The sequence below is a fragment of the Caretta caretta genome, chromosome 2 (assembly GCF_965140235.1).
Source record: "Caretta caretta isolate rCarCar2 chromosome 2, rCarCar1.hap1, whole genome shotgun sequence".
Lineage (NCBI taxonomy): Eukaryota > Metazoa > Chordata > Testudines > Cheloniidae > Caretta > Caretta caretta.
In genome coordinates this window covers 61,552,787-61,568,006 of record NC_134207.1, presented here as the reverse complement: position 1 = coordinate 61,568,006, position 15,220 = coordinate 61,552,787, and the positions used below count along the sequence as shown (strand labels likewise).

The following is a 15,220-nucleotide window of genomic DNA, read 5'->3' as shown; positions in this document are numbered from 1 at the left end:
TGAGGCTGACTGGCCTGTAGTTCCCAGGATCCTCCTTCTTCCCTTTTTTAAAGATTGGCACTACATTAGCCTTTTTCCAGTCATCCGGGACTTCCCCCGTTCGCCATGAGTTTTCAAAGATAAAGGCCAATGGCTCTGCAATCACAGCCGCCAGTTCCTTTAGCACTCTCGGATGCAACTCGTCCGGCCCCATGGACTTGTGCACGTCCAGCTTTTCTAAATAGTCCCTAACCACCTCTTTCTCCACAGGGGGCTGGCCATCTATTCCCCATGTTCCCCATTTAACAAAGCATAGAGATTCAAATAATAGCAAATAGAAGTATTGGAAACAAGTAGTTATGTATAAAATAAAACCATAACATGCATTCTAGAGCCTGGATGAATTAACAAGATACTCTTATGTCTTGTAGAATATTGCTCACCTGAAATCCATGTAGCATTGTATAGCTAGGTTGGCTGTGACCTTCCTTTCATGAGACCTGCAAGGTGTCAGCTTGCCTTCTAGGTGAAGGATTCAGTTTGTTTCTTCCCTCCGCCCTCAACCTCTCCTCCAAGATAGACCAGTCTCATCTTTTTCTTGATTCATAAATAGGAACCCCCCTGCTATTTGTTGTGTGAATTTTCTTTCTTTTTTGTAGCTTTCACAATGTCGTCTTTTGCTGTAGCTAGGTAAACAGACAGACCTACATTGTGAGGTGTAAAGTATGCAATACACAAATGACTAGACAGGGAGACAGGTGTCTGCTACATCCTGTCTGAAAGGAACATTTCAGAGATAAGTCACCCGCTGGTGACCTGCCTTAACTCCAAGACCTTAAGAATATAATTGTTAGTACAGATACATAACTCCTTAAATATTATGCGTCCTATACTCTGCAAAGATTATGATGAACAGCAAGCTGCTTGCTCTTTGTAGAGCCCTCACATGCCACCTTTCAGTGAAATATCATATATCCAACACAGGGGATCCTCGTAAAACCCTATGTACCCCCTATTTCCTCTGCCAGTTGGCACCAAGAGATCCCTGGGTCACACTGGCACAGAAGAAGACTTGCTACCTCTGACCAAGCCAGACTCCAGTGTGTCTGGACAGGACTTTGATAAAAGCACTAGATAGATGGTCACGGGCACAAAAAACCCTGTAAAGAGAAACCCCTCTAGCTGATAGTAAGGGCACAAAAATGCCTGCAACTAATATCCTCACCTGTTGCTGACAGTTGTCAACCTCCATTGCCTGCCTCCTTCACTTCACCCCAACATCTGTCCATGAAGGGGTAAGAGGGAGAGCAGCCCTTAAGGGAGAAGCAAACAGGTGGTATGGGGCCTTGTCTCAAGATTTACTTCTCCGCTCTGTGCAATCCTATAGGAAGTCATTGGAGCAGCCTAGGAAAACCTGGACAAAACTAATCACCAGGAAAGGAGACTAAAAACATTTATAATGTGTCAGAGTCCAGTTTAGTAAGCCTCTGTAAGGTCAATGGAGCCTTGTTGCTATCTAAGAACACCATCATCCCTGAAGAAGGTTTCTTCTTGCTCAAGAATCCAAGAAACAGGAAGGCAGACTCTTCAACGGGAAGAAACTCAGAGGCTATTCCAGTGGCCTTACTTACTTTAGCATAATTTGCTTCTCTAGGACTATTATGGTCTGGAAAAAAATCCTTGGTAGAGTTCATTTCCCTGAAGATCATATGGCCTGAGAGCTTCAATTAAAGTTATCAATGTAGTTATCAATGGCTCCATGTCTAGTTGGCAGCCGGTATCAAGTGGAGTGCCCCAAGGGTCGGTCCTGGGGCCGGTTTTGTTCAATATCTTCATAAATGATCTGGAGGATGGTGTGGATTGCACTCTCAGCAAATTTGCGGATGATACTAAACTGGGAGGAGTGGTAGATACGCTGGAGGGGAGGGATAGGATACAGAAGGACCTAGACAAATTGGAGGATTGGGCCAAAAGAAATCTGATGAGGTTCAATAAGGATAAGTGCAGGGTCCTGCACTTAGGACGGAAGAACCCAATGCACAGCTACAGACTAGGGACCGAATGGCTAGGCAGGAGTTCTGCGGAAAAGGACCTAGGGGTGACAGTGGACGAGAAGCTGGATATGAGTCAGCAGTGTGCCCTTGTTGCCAAGAAGGCCAATGGCATTTTGGGATGTATAAGTAGGGGCATAGCGAGCAGATCGAGGGACGTGATCGTTCCCCTCTATTCGACATTGGTGAGGCCTCATCTGGAGTACTGTGTCCAGTTTTGGGCCCCACACTTCAAGAAGGATGTGGATAAATTGGAGAGAGTCCAGCGAAGGGCAACAAAAATGATTAGGGGTCTGGAACACATGAGTTATGAGGAGAGGCTGAGGGAGCTGGGATTGTTTAGCCTGCAGAAGAGAAGAATGAGGGGGGATTTGATAGCTGCTTTCAACTACCTGAGAGGTGGTTCCAGAGAGGATGGTTCTAGACTATTCTCAGTGGTGGAAGAGGACAGGACAAGGAGTAATGGTCTCAAGCTGCAGTGGGGGAGGTTTAGATTGGATATTAGGAAAAACTTTTTCACTAAGAGGGTGGTGAAACACTGGAATGCGTTACCTAGGGAGGTGGTGGAATCTCCTTCCTTAGAGGTTTTTAAGGTCAGGCTTGACAAAGCCCTGGCTGGGATGATTTAACTGGGAATTGGTCCTGCTTCGAGCAGGGGGTTGGACTAGATGACCTTCTGGGGTCCCTTCCAACCCTTATATTCTATGAAAGCTGTTTCCCTGTAGCAGCATTAATCTGAAACGCTTTCTGCTTTTCAGCCATATTGATGGGCTATAATGAGGCATCCTGCCATCTGACTCCCAAGTAAATTATTCAGGAGAAAAACATTTTGCTGGTGGGTAAGATTGTTACAGATTTCTCAGAGAAATAAAGGAAGGCCTTGGTCGTTGCTAGAGACCATAGGATAGAGCATAAACAGTACAATAAGCCTAAACTTCTTATCCTATCCCTCAAGATACAATAGGAGAGAGAGCCAAAAGCTGACAGAGGAAAATGGATGAGATTGAGAGGAAGTCATGGTAGAGGAGACTATTGAGGGAACCCATTCTCCTAAAATGGACTGCCTCATAGGTAGCAGGTTGCGGTGGTTTGCAAAAAATTGGATCTTGATCACAATATACAAATGAGTACTGGACATAGTCCGCAAGGGCTATGTAAAAGGACCGCTGAATTTCCCAGCGGTATATTTAAGATACATAATTATTTATCTGTTAGTCTTCCCTGGCTGTATGCTTCAATTTAAATCCCATGGGAAAGAATTTGCCCCCTTTTACATGGAAAAATAAGACATTTTATCTGTTTATCTGAAAATTTTGTTTCCTCTAGTAGGAGTATCCACAGATGTGCCCAGCTCAGAAAATATGCAACATTGGGGATATATCTTGGTAAATGTCTTTTCTGGTAGAGTAAAATAGATACTCTTACTGTATTAAGAAGATCTGAAGTGTTCACTAGTCAGTAGTTTGACCTGTATGCACTTTACTGCTCTAGGGTTATCTCCCAATTGAAAAACTGGATCAGAGCCAGGTGTATCCCATTGTGATTCCAGCTTGTGACAAGTTCATGCACCTGGAGTCACATACAGATTATAGCAGCCATGCCTTGTGCTTCTATGTGTTTCTGTGCTAAGGTCCATCCTGGACTTCCTTGGCTTGTGGGGAGAAGATTGGAATGCCAAGATATATGAGAGAATATCAACCCAAAGGAAGGAGAAGGGGCACTTCTGGGATCCAGTCCAGTGCCTCACTGAAAGAAAGGGGCTGTGACAGAGTTATAGAAACACACCAGGATTAATAAGACTTCTGGCTGAAATTGCAAGAGCTATGTTTACTGTGAGAAGCTGAACTGGATTTTGCAATGAAGGCACTGCCACAAAACCCTGGTATGTTCTGGAAATCACTGAAGTTACCCCAGTGAACACTGACCAGGAGAAGATTGTTCTTGGTGGCCAAGATTTCTTCAGCTAGCGATACCCAGGGCAGGCCCCATGGCAGACATGGCATCTGAGATTCCACCCCCAAATTCCAGGCAGAGAATCAGCCTGACAGTGCTGGGGAGGGGACCTCTTCCAGTAACTATTATGCGCTATATTACATGACAACTGTATAGGGAGATTTAAACAACTTTGTTCTGGGTACCATCTTCAGTAAGTGAGCCACTTTTTGTTTGCATGTAACTGACAGATTTGGTTCTGTTTTCTGAGTTACAAACAGGCTAAAGACTCACTGTAAAGGACCTTTCTACTAGGACAGGGGTGGTGAACCTGTGGCTCCAGAGCCGTATGCGGCTCTTCAGAGGTTAATATGTGGTTCCTTGTATAGGCACCGACTCCGGGGCTGGAGCTACAGGCACCAAATTTCCAGTATGCCGGGTGTGCTCACTGCTCAACCCCTGGCTCTGCCACAGGCCCTGCCCCCACTTCACCCCTTCTTCCAAGGCCCTGTCCCTTCCCGCCCCCTCCCCTGAGCCTGCCACGCCCTTGCTCCTCCCACTCCCACTCAGAGCCTCCTGCACGCTCTGGGAGGGAGGGGGAGGAGCTGATCACTGGGGCTGCTGGCAGGCACCGGGGGGAGCTGATGAGGGCTGCTGATGTATTACTGTGGCTTTTTGGCAATGTACATTGGTAAATTCTGGCTCCTTCTCAGGCGCAGGTTGGCCACCCCTGTACTAGGATATAAGACATTTTCAGCTAAGCAGGGGTAAATTTTTTTCTATTTCTTTAAGGCCTTACCAAGATAGAGTAAGAGATGCATCTGTGGTTTACAAAGATGAAGTATGTGAGAGATCCAACATACAACAAATCTCAACAACTGGAGGAAATACTATGTGTATTATTCAGCACATTTGTTTCCAAAAAACTAAACCACAAAAATCACAGAACTGAAAATGAATGATTTTAAAAACTGTTCCAACAGCCCTAATACGCTACTCCAGAAATTCAGTCTTCTGTCCTCTTGCCAGAAGATGATAAAACCAGAAAAAATGTCGTTCTTTTGTAGAGGTGGTTGCAGTAGCTTTCTTTCTCCACTTTGGTATAGAGAGATCATCTGCTGTTCAGCTGGGTTGAGGTTTAATTTTGTCATGAGGGGCAGGAGAAGAAAATCGTTTTTGATATGATTTTTTAAAGAATATTTTTCCCATTTTTTCTGAGCTCTAGATGACATTCAGACCAGATGTAGGTGGATGCAGCTAAAGCTCTGATCCTGATTTAAGCCCATACATAACTTTAAGTATGTGAATAGTGCAACTTCAGTGAGATTGCGTGTGTGCTTTCAGTTAGTGCCTGTGACAGCTACAGATGTTTCAGGAACAGAAGAATAGAAGAAACCCACTTTTGATAGTTGTCCCCTTCCTTTTTGAAGTAGCTACCACCTGTGATGTCATCTACAATTTCACAAGAGCTTTCTCTCATAAATGGTTTACATAGTAATTTAAGGTTTCAGAGTAGCAGCCGTGTTAGTCTGTATTCGCAAAAAGAAAAGGAGTACTTGTGGCACCTTAGAGACTAACAAATTTATTTGAGCATAAGCATGCATCCGATGAAGTGAGCTGTAGGTCACGAAAGCTTATGCTCAAATAAATTTTTTAGTCTCTAAGGTGCCACAAGTACTCCTTTTCTTTTATAGTAATTTAAGTGTATGTTTTATGCTTCACACTGACTTTTAGCCAATATTTTAAGTTTTGAACATTTTTTCTTTTACAGAAATCGGGCACAAAGCAATTCTCCAACTAATGAACAGGCAAAGTCCGCCACTGGTAAAGATGATATTCCATATGCAACAGGGCTCATTCTTGGTATGTATAAAAGCCCAACTAATGATGGGTATATTGTGATATTTTATATAATAATATTTAAAACATTAATATGTCGTGTTTTTTTTCTTTGAAATAATTGAGTTAATTTATTCTTGCAATATACCCCTGGTCCTGGTAAAGAAAGCATTAAGTTAAATGAAAAAAACAACAACTTTACTTCACTGGACCTTTGTAGCACCTCCTCTTGAACATGCAACAGTAATTGCTTGTGTTGCATGTAGTAGAAGGGGGATCAAACGGATTCTCAGATTTCTCCAGGTCGGTGAACCACAACGGAGATATGTTTATTTCTAAGTTTTGTAAATCTGTTAGAAATTTTAGAGAGTTAAAGTTAAATAGGACTGAGTGGTGACAAAGTGGAAGATGGGTGTATACTGTTGGAGAGCTGAAACAAGCAAGTCACCAATTAAGGCTGTTACTGGCCCATCAGAAAGAGCAGAAGTCTTTTGGGACTTGATGTGTAAGTCTTGTACCTTGGCTAATGTTGGGGGTGGAGGTTGAGTTTCTTTTTTGTGTGTGAGTGCAAAAGCGCATTTTATGAGGCACAGATTAGAGCGAAACTGCTAAGGAATTGCATGTTCTTACTCCATTTCATTTTACAGGCGCACACACTGATGAAATGCTTATGCACGGTATTATAATGCTTCCTGCCCAATCAATGGGAAGTGGGGAGGGGATGCCACAGTGCCTGGAAAAAAGACGAGGGGTAATAATGTGAGAACACATGCTTGTCAAGATTGCAGCTGGCCCATCCCTCTCCTCAGGTCCTCTGCCTCCCCATTGGCTTGGATTGGGAGGACTGGGCTGGCTGATTCTTGTGCATCCTTTTCTCTACTGCCTATTTAAACTGTCAAAAGCTTCTTGTTAGCTTCTCTGCCCTCCCTCCTTAGTTGTAGCGTAGGAGCTATGTTTTTCAAGTTGCTGTGACTGACCTGTTTGGGGATCAAATCAGGAAGGAATTTTTCCCACTGGGCCAAATTGGCAGAGATCCAGTCCTTTTCCCCCCTCCCACCCCCCCCATGCAATGTTATGCAGACACATTTGGGTTTTAGCAATTGGACTTGTCAGTTTAATATCAGTAAAGGTATGACTTTTTAGCTTGTTGCAGCTTCCGGCTGGTATCTAGTGCACATAAAGTCTAAATGGGCCAGCTCCCAGAGGTGTATTAGACCCTAGATTTCACTGGTGGACCACATGTATAGTGGGGAGACCTGAAGTCTTCACTGAATGAGGTCCCTCCTTGGTAATCTCCACTTCCCCACACTGAGGAGGGAGTCCTAGGGGTAGGCTAAGAAGGGGTCTACTCTGTAACCCTGCACTGGACCCAGTTAAATACCTACTGCGTGAGAGCAGGGGGTAGGTTGATAGAGCTCCTCCTCAGCATTAAATTAATAAAGTTGTGGCCTGCTGCTTAAATTGATCCCTGTGGCTGTCATTCATTTGCTTACATTTCCTGATCAACAGTGCTAATGTAATTGTTCTGCAGCTGCTACCTCTCTACACAGACTGACTAATCTATGACCCAATTGCAATAGTATCTGAGCACCTCATGAATAACAATGAATTTGTCTTCACAACACCCCTTTGACATATGGGAATTTTGGTAGCCCCACTTTACAGGTGGGGAACTGCGGGACAGAGAAAGTAAGTAAACTGCCCAAGACCACATAGAAAGTGTTTGTTCGAGTTGAGAGCTGAATTCAGGTCAGAATCCTGGTCCAGTGCCTTAACCACAAGACTGTCTTTCCTGTGGTTGTGTGTTTTGTGGCTGCAGCATAATATTGTATGATTTTTTTTTTTTTATGCCACAGTTGTCTTCTGCATGGTTTTTTGGTGTTCCTGCCTCCTCCCCTCTTTCAATTGATTTTACTTCATAGGAGAACTGTGGTGACTTATGGATGGTGAGGAAAGGGTGTTTATGGGCCAATGTGTCTAATAGTCGTAGTGTACAGAAACATTCACTTAGAAACTCCACTTTTTTAAGATATCTTGTGAACTGGATTCTCACTTCTGGGACTTAACTTCCAGCACAAGGTTGATTGGGCACTACTAAGTTTTAAGTATTTTTTTTTTTAACCCTGTAAGATACTGGTAGGTGCACCCTGTATGCATGCATCATCTGCCAGCACATTTTTAATCCTTAATTTCCATTACAACTAACTCATAAATGGGAAACTGCTTGTATTCCTACAGTTTGACTCTTGCATTCACTTTCAAATTAAGTGTTTATTCAGAGCGGAATTACATGTAAGAGCACCTCTGGGTGCTCTTGGTTGTGTTAAAGTATACTTTACTTTTATTTTCACACCATTCTTACTTATTTTTTCCAAATGCTGCATTAAGTGCAGAATTAATGTAAATAACTCAAATACTGTCTCTTTTTGTGCTATAGTATCATTGTCACCTTGTTTTGAAGCTCCTAGCTTTGTCTCAGCTCAATGGTTATTTAAGAACAGACAAGCTATCAGTGACCAATTATGTTAGGCCAAAAGATCATATATCAAATAATGTTAATGTTAAGCGTAGTATCCAGATTTTTATCAGTTCTTATGAAGTTCTTAATATGTTCCCTGTCATAAGGTGGGTCTGTCTGGAGTACTATCGTGTAGCACACTGTGGCTTGACATTTAAGCCTACTTAAGCCTCAGTTTCCCCTTGCAGAATCCCCAGAAATAGCCCCTAAAGGATTTCCAAGTATATATAATCCTTGTGGGTTAGTTTCTTACAAAAATCCTGTGCCCATAAATCATGGCTATAGTCCTGAATTCCCCACCATAGTTCAAACAGTACATGCAAGACACAAAGTATAGCCCGGCATCTCTGACCACACTCAGGCTCTCTAGTACAGCTGTGGCATCTCTCACCATGCCTCACTCCCAGCCTTCGGCTCTCTGGCTTAGAGAGCTAGCAGGCATCTCCCTCTGCTGCTCTCAGCCTTCTCTGGACTTGGCTCTCTGCTTCAGAAAGGTCAGAAAGCTAGCCTTTCGACTGGCTTCTTGACCATTCTTCCATCTTTCCAGGGAGGGCCTGCGGAGAACTCCTCTGCAGCTTTCACCAGAGACCTCCTTTAGTCTCATGACTCCCAGGCAGTTTTCAACTGCCCTTTCCCTGACTTTTTTAAATTTTGTAGCAGTAGTATATCCATGTTAGTCCCAGACCTGAAGAAGAGCTCCGTGTAGCTTGAAAGGTTTTCTCTTTTACCAACAGAAGGTGGTCCAATAAAAGATATTACCTTACCTATCTTGTCTCTTTTCCTGACTGACCCCCTCAGCTGTTCCATTTATGTGGTTCAGGTGGCTTCTCTTAAACCCAGTTAGGATACAGCTGAGGAGTCACAGGTACATTGGTCTTGCTCCCTCTTAAATGGCCAGTGTCATCCTGTGACATGCACAAATTGTATTTGTCTCTGTACTTTGCCTTTATTCTTGTTTTATTCATTTGAAATTAGAAGGTGTTTGAAGACAGAGATATGTATGTGTTTCATGGACTGTTTATGCTTCCTTCCTTTTCAATTAGGCGGTCAAGACCGAGAACTTATTCAGAAGAAAAAAGAGAAATACAGACAAGAGCTAATGGAACAGATTGCTGAGCAACAGAGAAATAAGAGACGGTAAAGCCATTGTAATTTAGACAAAGACTTAATAAAGCAAACATTTTTCATTAAAACTAAATTAGTTGGAAGCTTCTTTACCCTTCAGAAATTTACATATTTTAAAAAAGGTTTTTACTGTTTGGAAATTTTCTCTTTTCCCCATTTTGAACCCTGAGGTTGTTGGTACTAATACTAGACTTCTCTCACTGTCCTATTTTTATGACTGTCATACAATATATAACCTATAAACCTCAAAGGGACCATTTTAAATACGTTTTATAGCTTTGATTCCCTTTTCATTGTAGTGTACACCGGACCCTCGCTAGAACGCGTCTATATAGCGCAAATTCGCATATAACGCGGTCACGGCCATGGATACCAAATTTAATTACTTTAATTGCAATTCATTTTAACGCGGTCCCCGCTATAACACAGTCCCCGCGTTAGTGTGGTACCGTGCATGGATCCCAAATCCCGTGTTCTAGCGAAGGTCTGGTGTACTTCTAGAGGCTTAATGGTAATACTTATTTCTCTGTTGGCTTCACTGCTATTTGTTTTTCCTTTGTTTCTCAGGACAAAAGTCCAAGTAAATGGGGTTGTAGTTGAGTGGCAAGACCACAAAAAGTCCTTTTTCTTGGTGTTTTTTTTTTTTTTTTTTTGGCCTCACATATGGTACACATTTGATAAGGGAACTGTGATATTCTTTCCCGTTCCCCAAATTGGAAAAGAAGTCTCTGACTTCAAAAACTTTGCAAATTTCTGGCATATATAGCACAATTAAACATACTTTTTTGTTTACCTATTCTTGCTTTGCTGACTGACAGTCTAGATGTGTTAAAAGGAAACAAAAATCTTGGTGAAAGGGTGGGGAAAAGAGTTGATGTTATCAGAACTACGAGGACACTCCTTATCAAATTTAAAAATTGAAGAAGCAGACTAAGCTTGGGATCTGAATCCACAGTACAGTGGTTGACATTCTTTTGAATGCCTGTTTGGATTTGAATATGTTTATAATTATCTTTCATATCAAACTTCTAACTGTACTATGGAAAAAATGTTTGCTCACAAGAAGCATTGGGAAAGATTATAGTGAAAAAACAATGAAACAAAAATATTTAATTGTTCATTTACCCTGGGATACTGTTTTGATTATGGCATTGTCTAAAAGTAATAAAACACCAGTATATTCTTCTAAACCTACATTCTGTTGGACTTAGTCATTTTGTTTTTGAGTCAGATGAGGTGTTCTCTCATGTTACCTTATCCACAATAAGAAACTCCAGTTTTATAGCTAAGTGAGGTAAATTAGATCTGATTTCTAAGTTTTTTTTAAAAGAACAAGTTTAGTGATTTGTTTAACAGCTCATTTTCTGACTTCATCCTGTTAATTTTTTTTAATAGTGAAAAGGAACTTGAGCTCTCAGTTGCTGCTTCTGGAGCTCTGGACCCAGGGAAGGAGGTAAGAAATTTTAGTGTTCCGCTTTCCATTCAAACAGACCTTTTATTAAATAATATGTGTTAACAGTGAATCATTATGCTGAAAGCAGGATTTTATTGTGTGCAAAAGAAGGATCAGAAAGGGATTCCCCCCCTCCCAAGTGTATTCTGGAAGGGGTTTTTTTTAATCCCCTTTCTCTGAGGGATCAACAACAGCCACACCTGTTGGGACTTGGGACATTGGCTGGCTGGTTCTTGTTCACATGCTCCGGGTCTAACTCATACTGTAGTCATTTGTGGGGTCGGGAAGGAATTTCCCCCTACCTTGGATTAGCAATGACTTTGCGTTTTTTTTTCACCTTCCTCTGTAATGTATGGGTCAAGGTCACTTGCTAGGATTATTTGGGTGTATCTCAGTTAATCATTTCCCTGCCATTGTGGGGGGCCTTGAACACTTGTGTACCTTGGTCCCTCCTGTTCTCTGTCTGTGGCACATAATAGTCTAATCTCCTGTGGGTTGTAATAGCTTGGTCTCAGTTTGGTTGATGGCTTTAGTGTGCTGGTGCTAGGTAGTGTTGGTGGCCTGATATTTACACTAGGTCAGAGTAGATGATCTAGTGGTCCCTTCTGGCCTTAGTCTCTAAGACTATGATAAAAAGAAAAATGATGTCTCTTTCCTAAATGGGCATTAGTGACAATAAAAATAAACCTAAGTCAAAGCTACATAAGAGAGCTGTTACATTTGGTAAACACATACTCTGCTTAAAGGGAAAAGTTGGAATTGGAATTTTAAGACATTTGCATTGTGGTGCAACTACATGGAATAACATGCTGCAGGCAGTGTAGGTCATGGAAGAGACATGTTTAATGCCTGATGGTAGCTTGTATAGACAAGCGTCAGTCACCCTCCTGTGGGAGTGTGAGGAATGCTGCTGACAATATTTGCCACTCACCTACTTCACTTTTTAATGGAAAAAAATCCATCTGTTATGCAGCTAAGTCAGCTTTGTAGTGCCAATTCATTATTTCAAGTTGCAGTTGTAAATATTTTTACTAGTAAATGTAACATTTTTCATATTATGACAACGTATGCAAATTTTTATATAGCTCTGCATAAAATATCAATGATTTTGCTTTAACTCTGACCTGAGTAATATGGAATTAGTGCCATCTCCATCATTTTCTGCTTCATAATCAAGATATAACGAGCTTGATTATCACAATAGTTATTGTGCTTTGCTGAGATATCTTTGCTACCACTCAAAGAAAATGTTTACTGAGTGTAGTAGAATCCTTTTACTGGGGATGTCATGATGGATGGCTCTTTTTTTCTGGTTAAGTAAATGTGATTAACACAAGACACTTTTTCAATAATGATAGTGCTGTTTTCTGCGCAGCTGCAAAACTGCACCAACCCATCCCATTACTGGAGAGCTCAACAGTTGGAGGAGGAGGAGCTATCTGCAGTCGGACAGAGTCTGTTACTTGCTCAAAATGAGAGGAAGGGATAGCCCATAAGATAACATGTGTTGTGGTGCAGCATATTATAGTGGCACAATTAAGGTCGATTGTGAGATCTGCGTAAAGGTCGACTTTTCTAAGTCCTCTTATAGCGACATGTGTAGTTAGATTTCTTTGAAATTTAATGTACCTTGGGAGGGTGCTGGCTACCCTCAGGAGGAAGCCACATTTGGAATAATTTGAGCCAAGGGTTCCTGAGATACAAGCCCCCTCAAAATAGCACTTCTAAAAAAAAACTTTCTAGGTTTGTTTTTTATTTGTTTTTGGTTTTTTTGCACAAAGCTAGAGATCAAAGTATTGATAGTAGGTCAAAATAGTCTGTCTGCTGAGTTTTACCCAAGGTAGTGCAAGGCACCACTAAATCTTTTTTGGGGAGGGTACTGTAACAAAGTGTTTGGGGAAAGAGTAGATATGTAAATGTTTCCGAGAGGGGATGAATGCTAGAGGTGGAGGTGTTGGGGGCATTAAGGGCAGGGGTTTGGAGCTGCTGCGAGGAGAAGGGGTTTATGAGGAGGAGGATAAATGGGGATGGATGGTGCGGGAGGTGAGAGAGTTTAAGGGCTCAGGTGACATAGGCATGGCACCCCCTGCTCTGCCAGTGCCTTCCAACCCCCATGCACTCCCAGCTCTGCCATAAGAACATAAAAATGTCCATACTGGGTCAGACCAAAGGTCCATCTAGCCCAGTATCCTGTTTTCCGACAGTGGCCAATGCCAGGTGCCCTAGAGGGAATGAACAGAACAGGTAATCATCAAATGATCCATCCCCTGTTGCCCATTCCCAGCTTCTGGCAAACAGAGGCTAGGGACACCATCCTTGTCCATCCTGGCTAATAGCCATTGATGGACCTATCCTCCATATATTTATCTAGTTCTTTTTTGAACACTGTTATAGTCTTGGCCTTCAAAACATCCTCTGGCAAAGAGTTCCACAGGTTGACTGTGCGTTGTGTGAAGAAATACTTCCTTTTGTTTGTTTAAAACTTGCTGTCTACTAATTTCATTTGGTGACCCCTAGTTCTTGTGTTATGAGAAGGAGTAAATAACACTTCCTTATTTAAACTTATTTAACACTTCCTTATTTTCTTCAGTGCAGCCAAGGACCCTGTACCCCCAGCTCTGTCAGTGCTCACCAACCCCCTGCACTCCATAGCTGTGCCAGTGTTCCCCAACCTTTCTGCATCCCCCAGAGTCATAATGGGGGGAATATAGACATGTGAATGTTTCTTAGGAGAGGTTGGTGGGGTAATTAGAAGGTAGTGGAATGGGAAGGAGAGGTTTGGGGCTGCAGTGAGGGGAGGGGGATAAATGGGGATGGATGGGAGGGGAGAGAGTTGGGGGCTCAGGTGAGAGGCTTGGGGGAGTGGAGGGGTGGGACAGTGGGAAGTGGGAGTGGCAGAGGGACTGGGGGAGAATGGGACAAGGGCATCTGTTATCCCCACATTCTCTCCTCGTGTGTGTGTGCCCAAATCTATGGGGCTCTTGCCCCTCTATGGGGAGGTCTCAGCCCCTCTTGCTGCCTCCCATATGTGTGATAGGATCTGGGCGGGGGGGGCATGCCCATCTAATAGAGTTTGGACTATCCCCTTCCTACTCTCTTCATGTGAGCTGAGTTTTGGGTGGAGGGACTTACCCTTTTGGGGGTGTGAGGCCTCCCATGTGAGCCAGAATGTGGGGAAGCCCTGCCCCTTTGGGTGGGGAGCTGAGAATGGGTATATTTCATGCATGTCTCAGGCTCTAAAGCACTCAGGAGGGGATGGGATCATGCCCACTGAGATGAATGGAACATTTCACAGGTCTTGGAGTGATTGTATTAGGTTATTTTCATCTCCATGGGGTGTTCTAATTCAGCTGACAAGTATCGGGGGTAGCTGTGTTAGTCTGTATCCACAAAAACAACAAGGAATCCGGTGGCACCTTAAAGACTAACAGATTTATTTGAGCATAAGCTTTCGTGGGTAAAAACCCCACTTCTTCAGATGTATGGAGTGAAAATTACAGATGCAGACATAAATATACTGACACATGAAGAGAAAGGTGGTAACCAGCAACTACACACCACACCACAGAAACGCTACCCCAGGAACCAATCCCTGTAGCAAGCTTTGTTGCCTACTCTGTCCCCATATCTACTCTAGTGACCCCATCAGAGGACCCAACCACATCGGCCACACCATCAGAGGCTCATTCACCTGCACGTCTACTAATGTTATATATGCTATCATGTGCCAGCAATGCCCCTCTGCCATATACATTGGCCAAACCGGACAGTCCCTACGTAAAAGAATAAATGGACACAAATTGGATATCAGGAATGGTAACATACAAAAGCCAGTAGGAGAACACTTCAGTCTTCCTGGACATTCTATAATAGATTTGAAAGTAGCTATACTTGAACAAAAATACTTCAGAAACAGACTTCAAAGAGAAACAGCAGAACTAAAATTCATTTGCAAATTTAACACCATTAATTTGGTCTTGAATAGGGACTGGGAGTGTTTGGCTCATTCCAAAAGCAGCTTTGCCTCTCCTGGAATTGATACCTCCTCATCTGTTATTGGGAGTGGACTACATCCACCCTGATCAAATTGGCCCTGTCAACACTGGTTCTCCAATGGTGAGGTAATTCCCTTCTCTTCATGTGTCAGTATATTTATGTCTGCATCTGTAATTTTCACTCCATGCATCTGAAGAAGTGTGGGTTTTACCCATGAAAGCTTATGCTCAAATAAATCTGTTAAGTTTTTAAGGTGCCACCGGACTCCTCCTAATTTAGCTGAGAACCTCACACAGAAGTAAATGGGCTACTTCATACCTTTCAGAA

The 15,220-nt window shown here is 42.6% G+C and overlaps 1 protein-coding gene across 10 annotated transcripts in view; it reads left to right on the top strand.

Moving 5' to 3' along the window:
- Positions 1–15,220, top strand: part of CSPP1 (centrosome and spindle pole associated protein 1) — a 179,546-nt gene that overhangs the window by 54,673 nt on the left and 109,653 nt on the right. For all 10 annotated transcript variants that reach the window (XM_048840881.2, XM_048840878.2, XM_048840876.2 and 7 more), the window contains 3 exons: positions 5,734–5,825; positions 9,363–9,456; positions 10,840–10,897. In XM_048840881.2, coding sequence (XP_048696838.1) covers positions 5,734–5,825; positions 9,363–9,456; positions 10,840–10,897 — 244 coding nt within the window. The remainder of the gene's footprint in view (positions 1–5,733; positions 5,826–9,362; positions 9,457–10,839; positions 10,898–15,220) is intronic.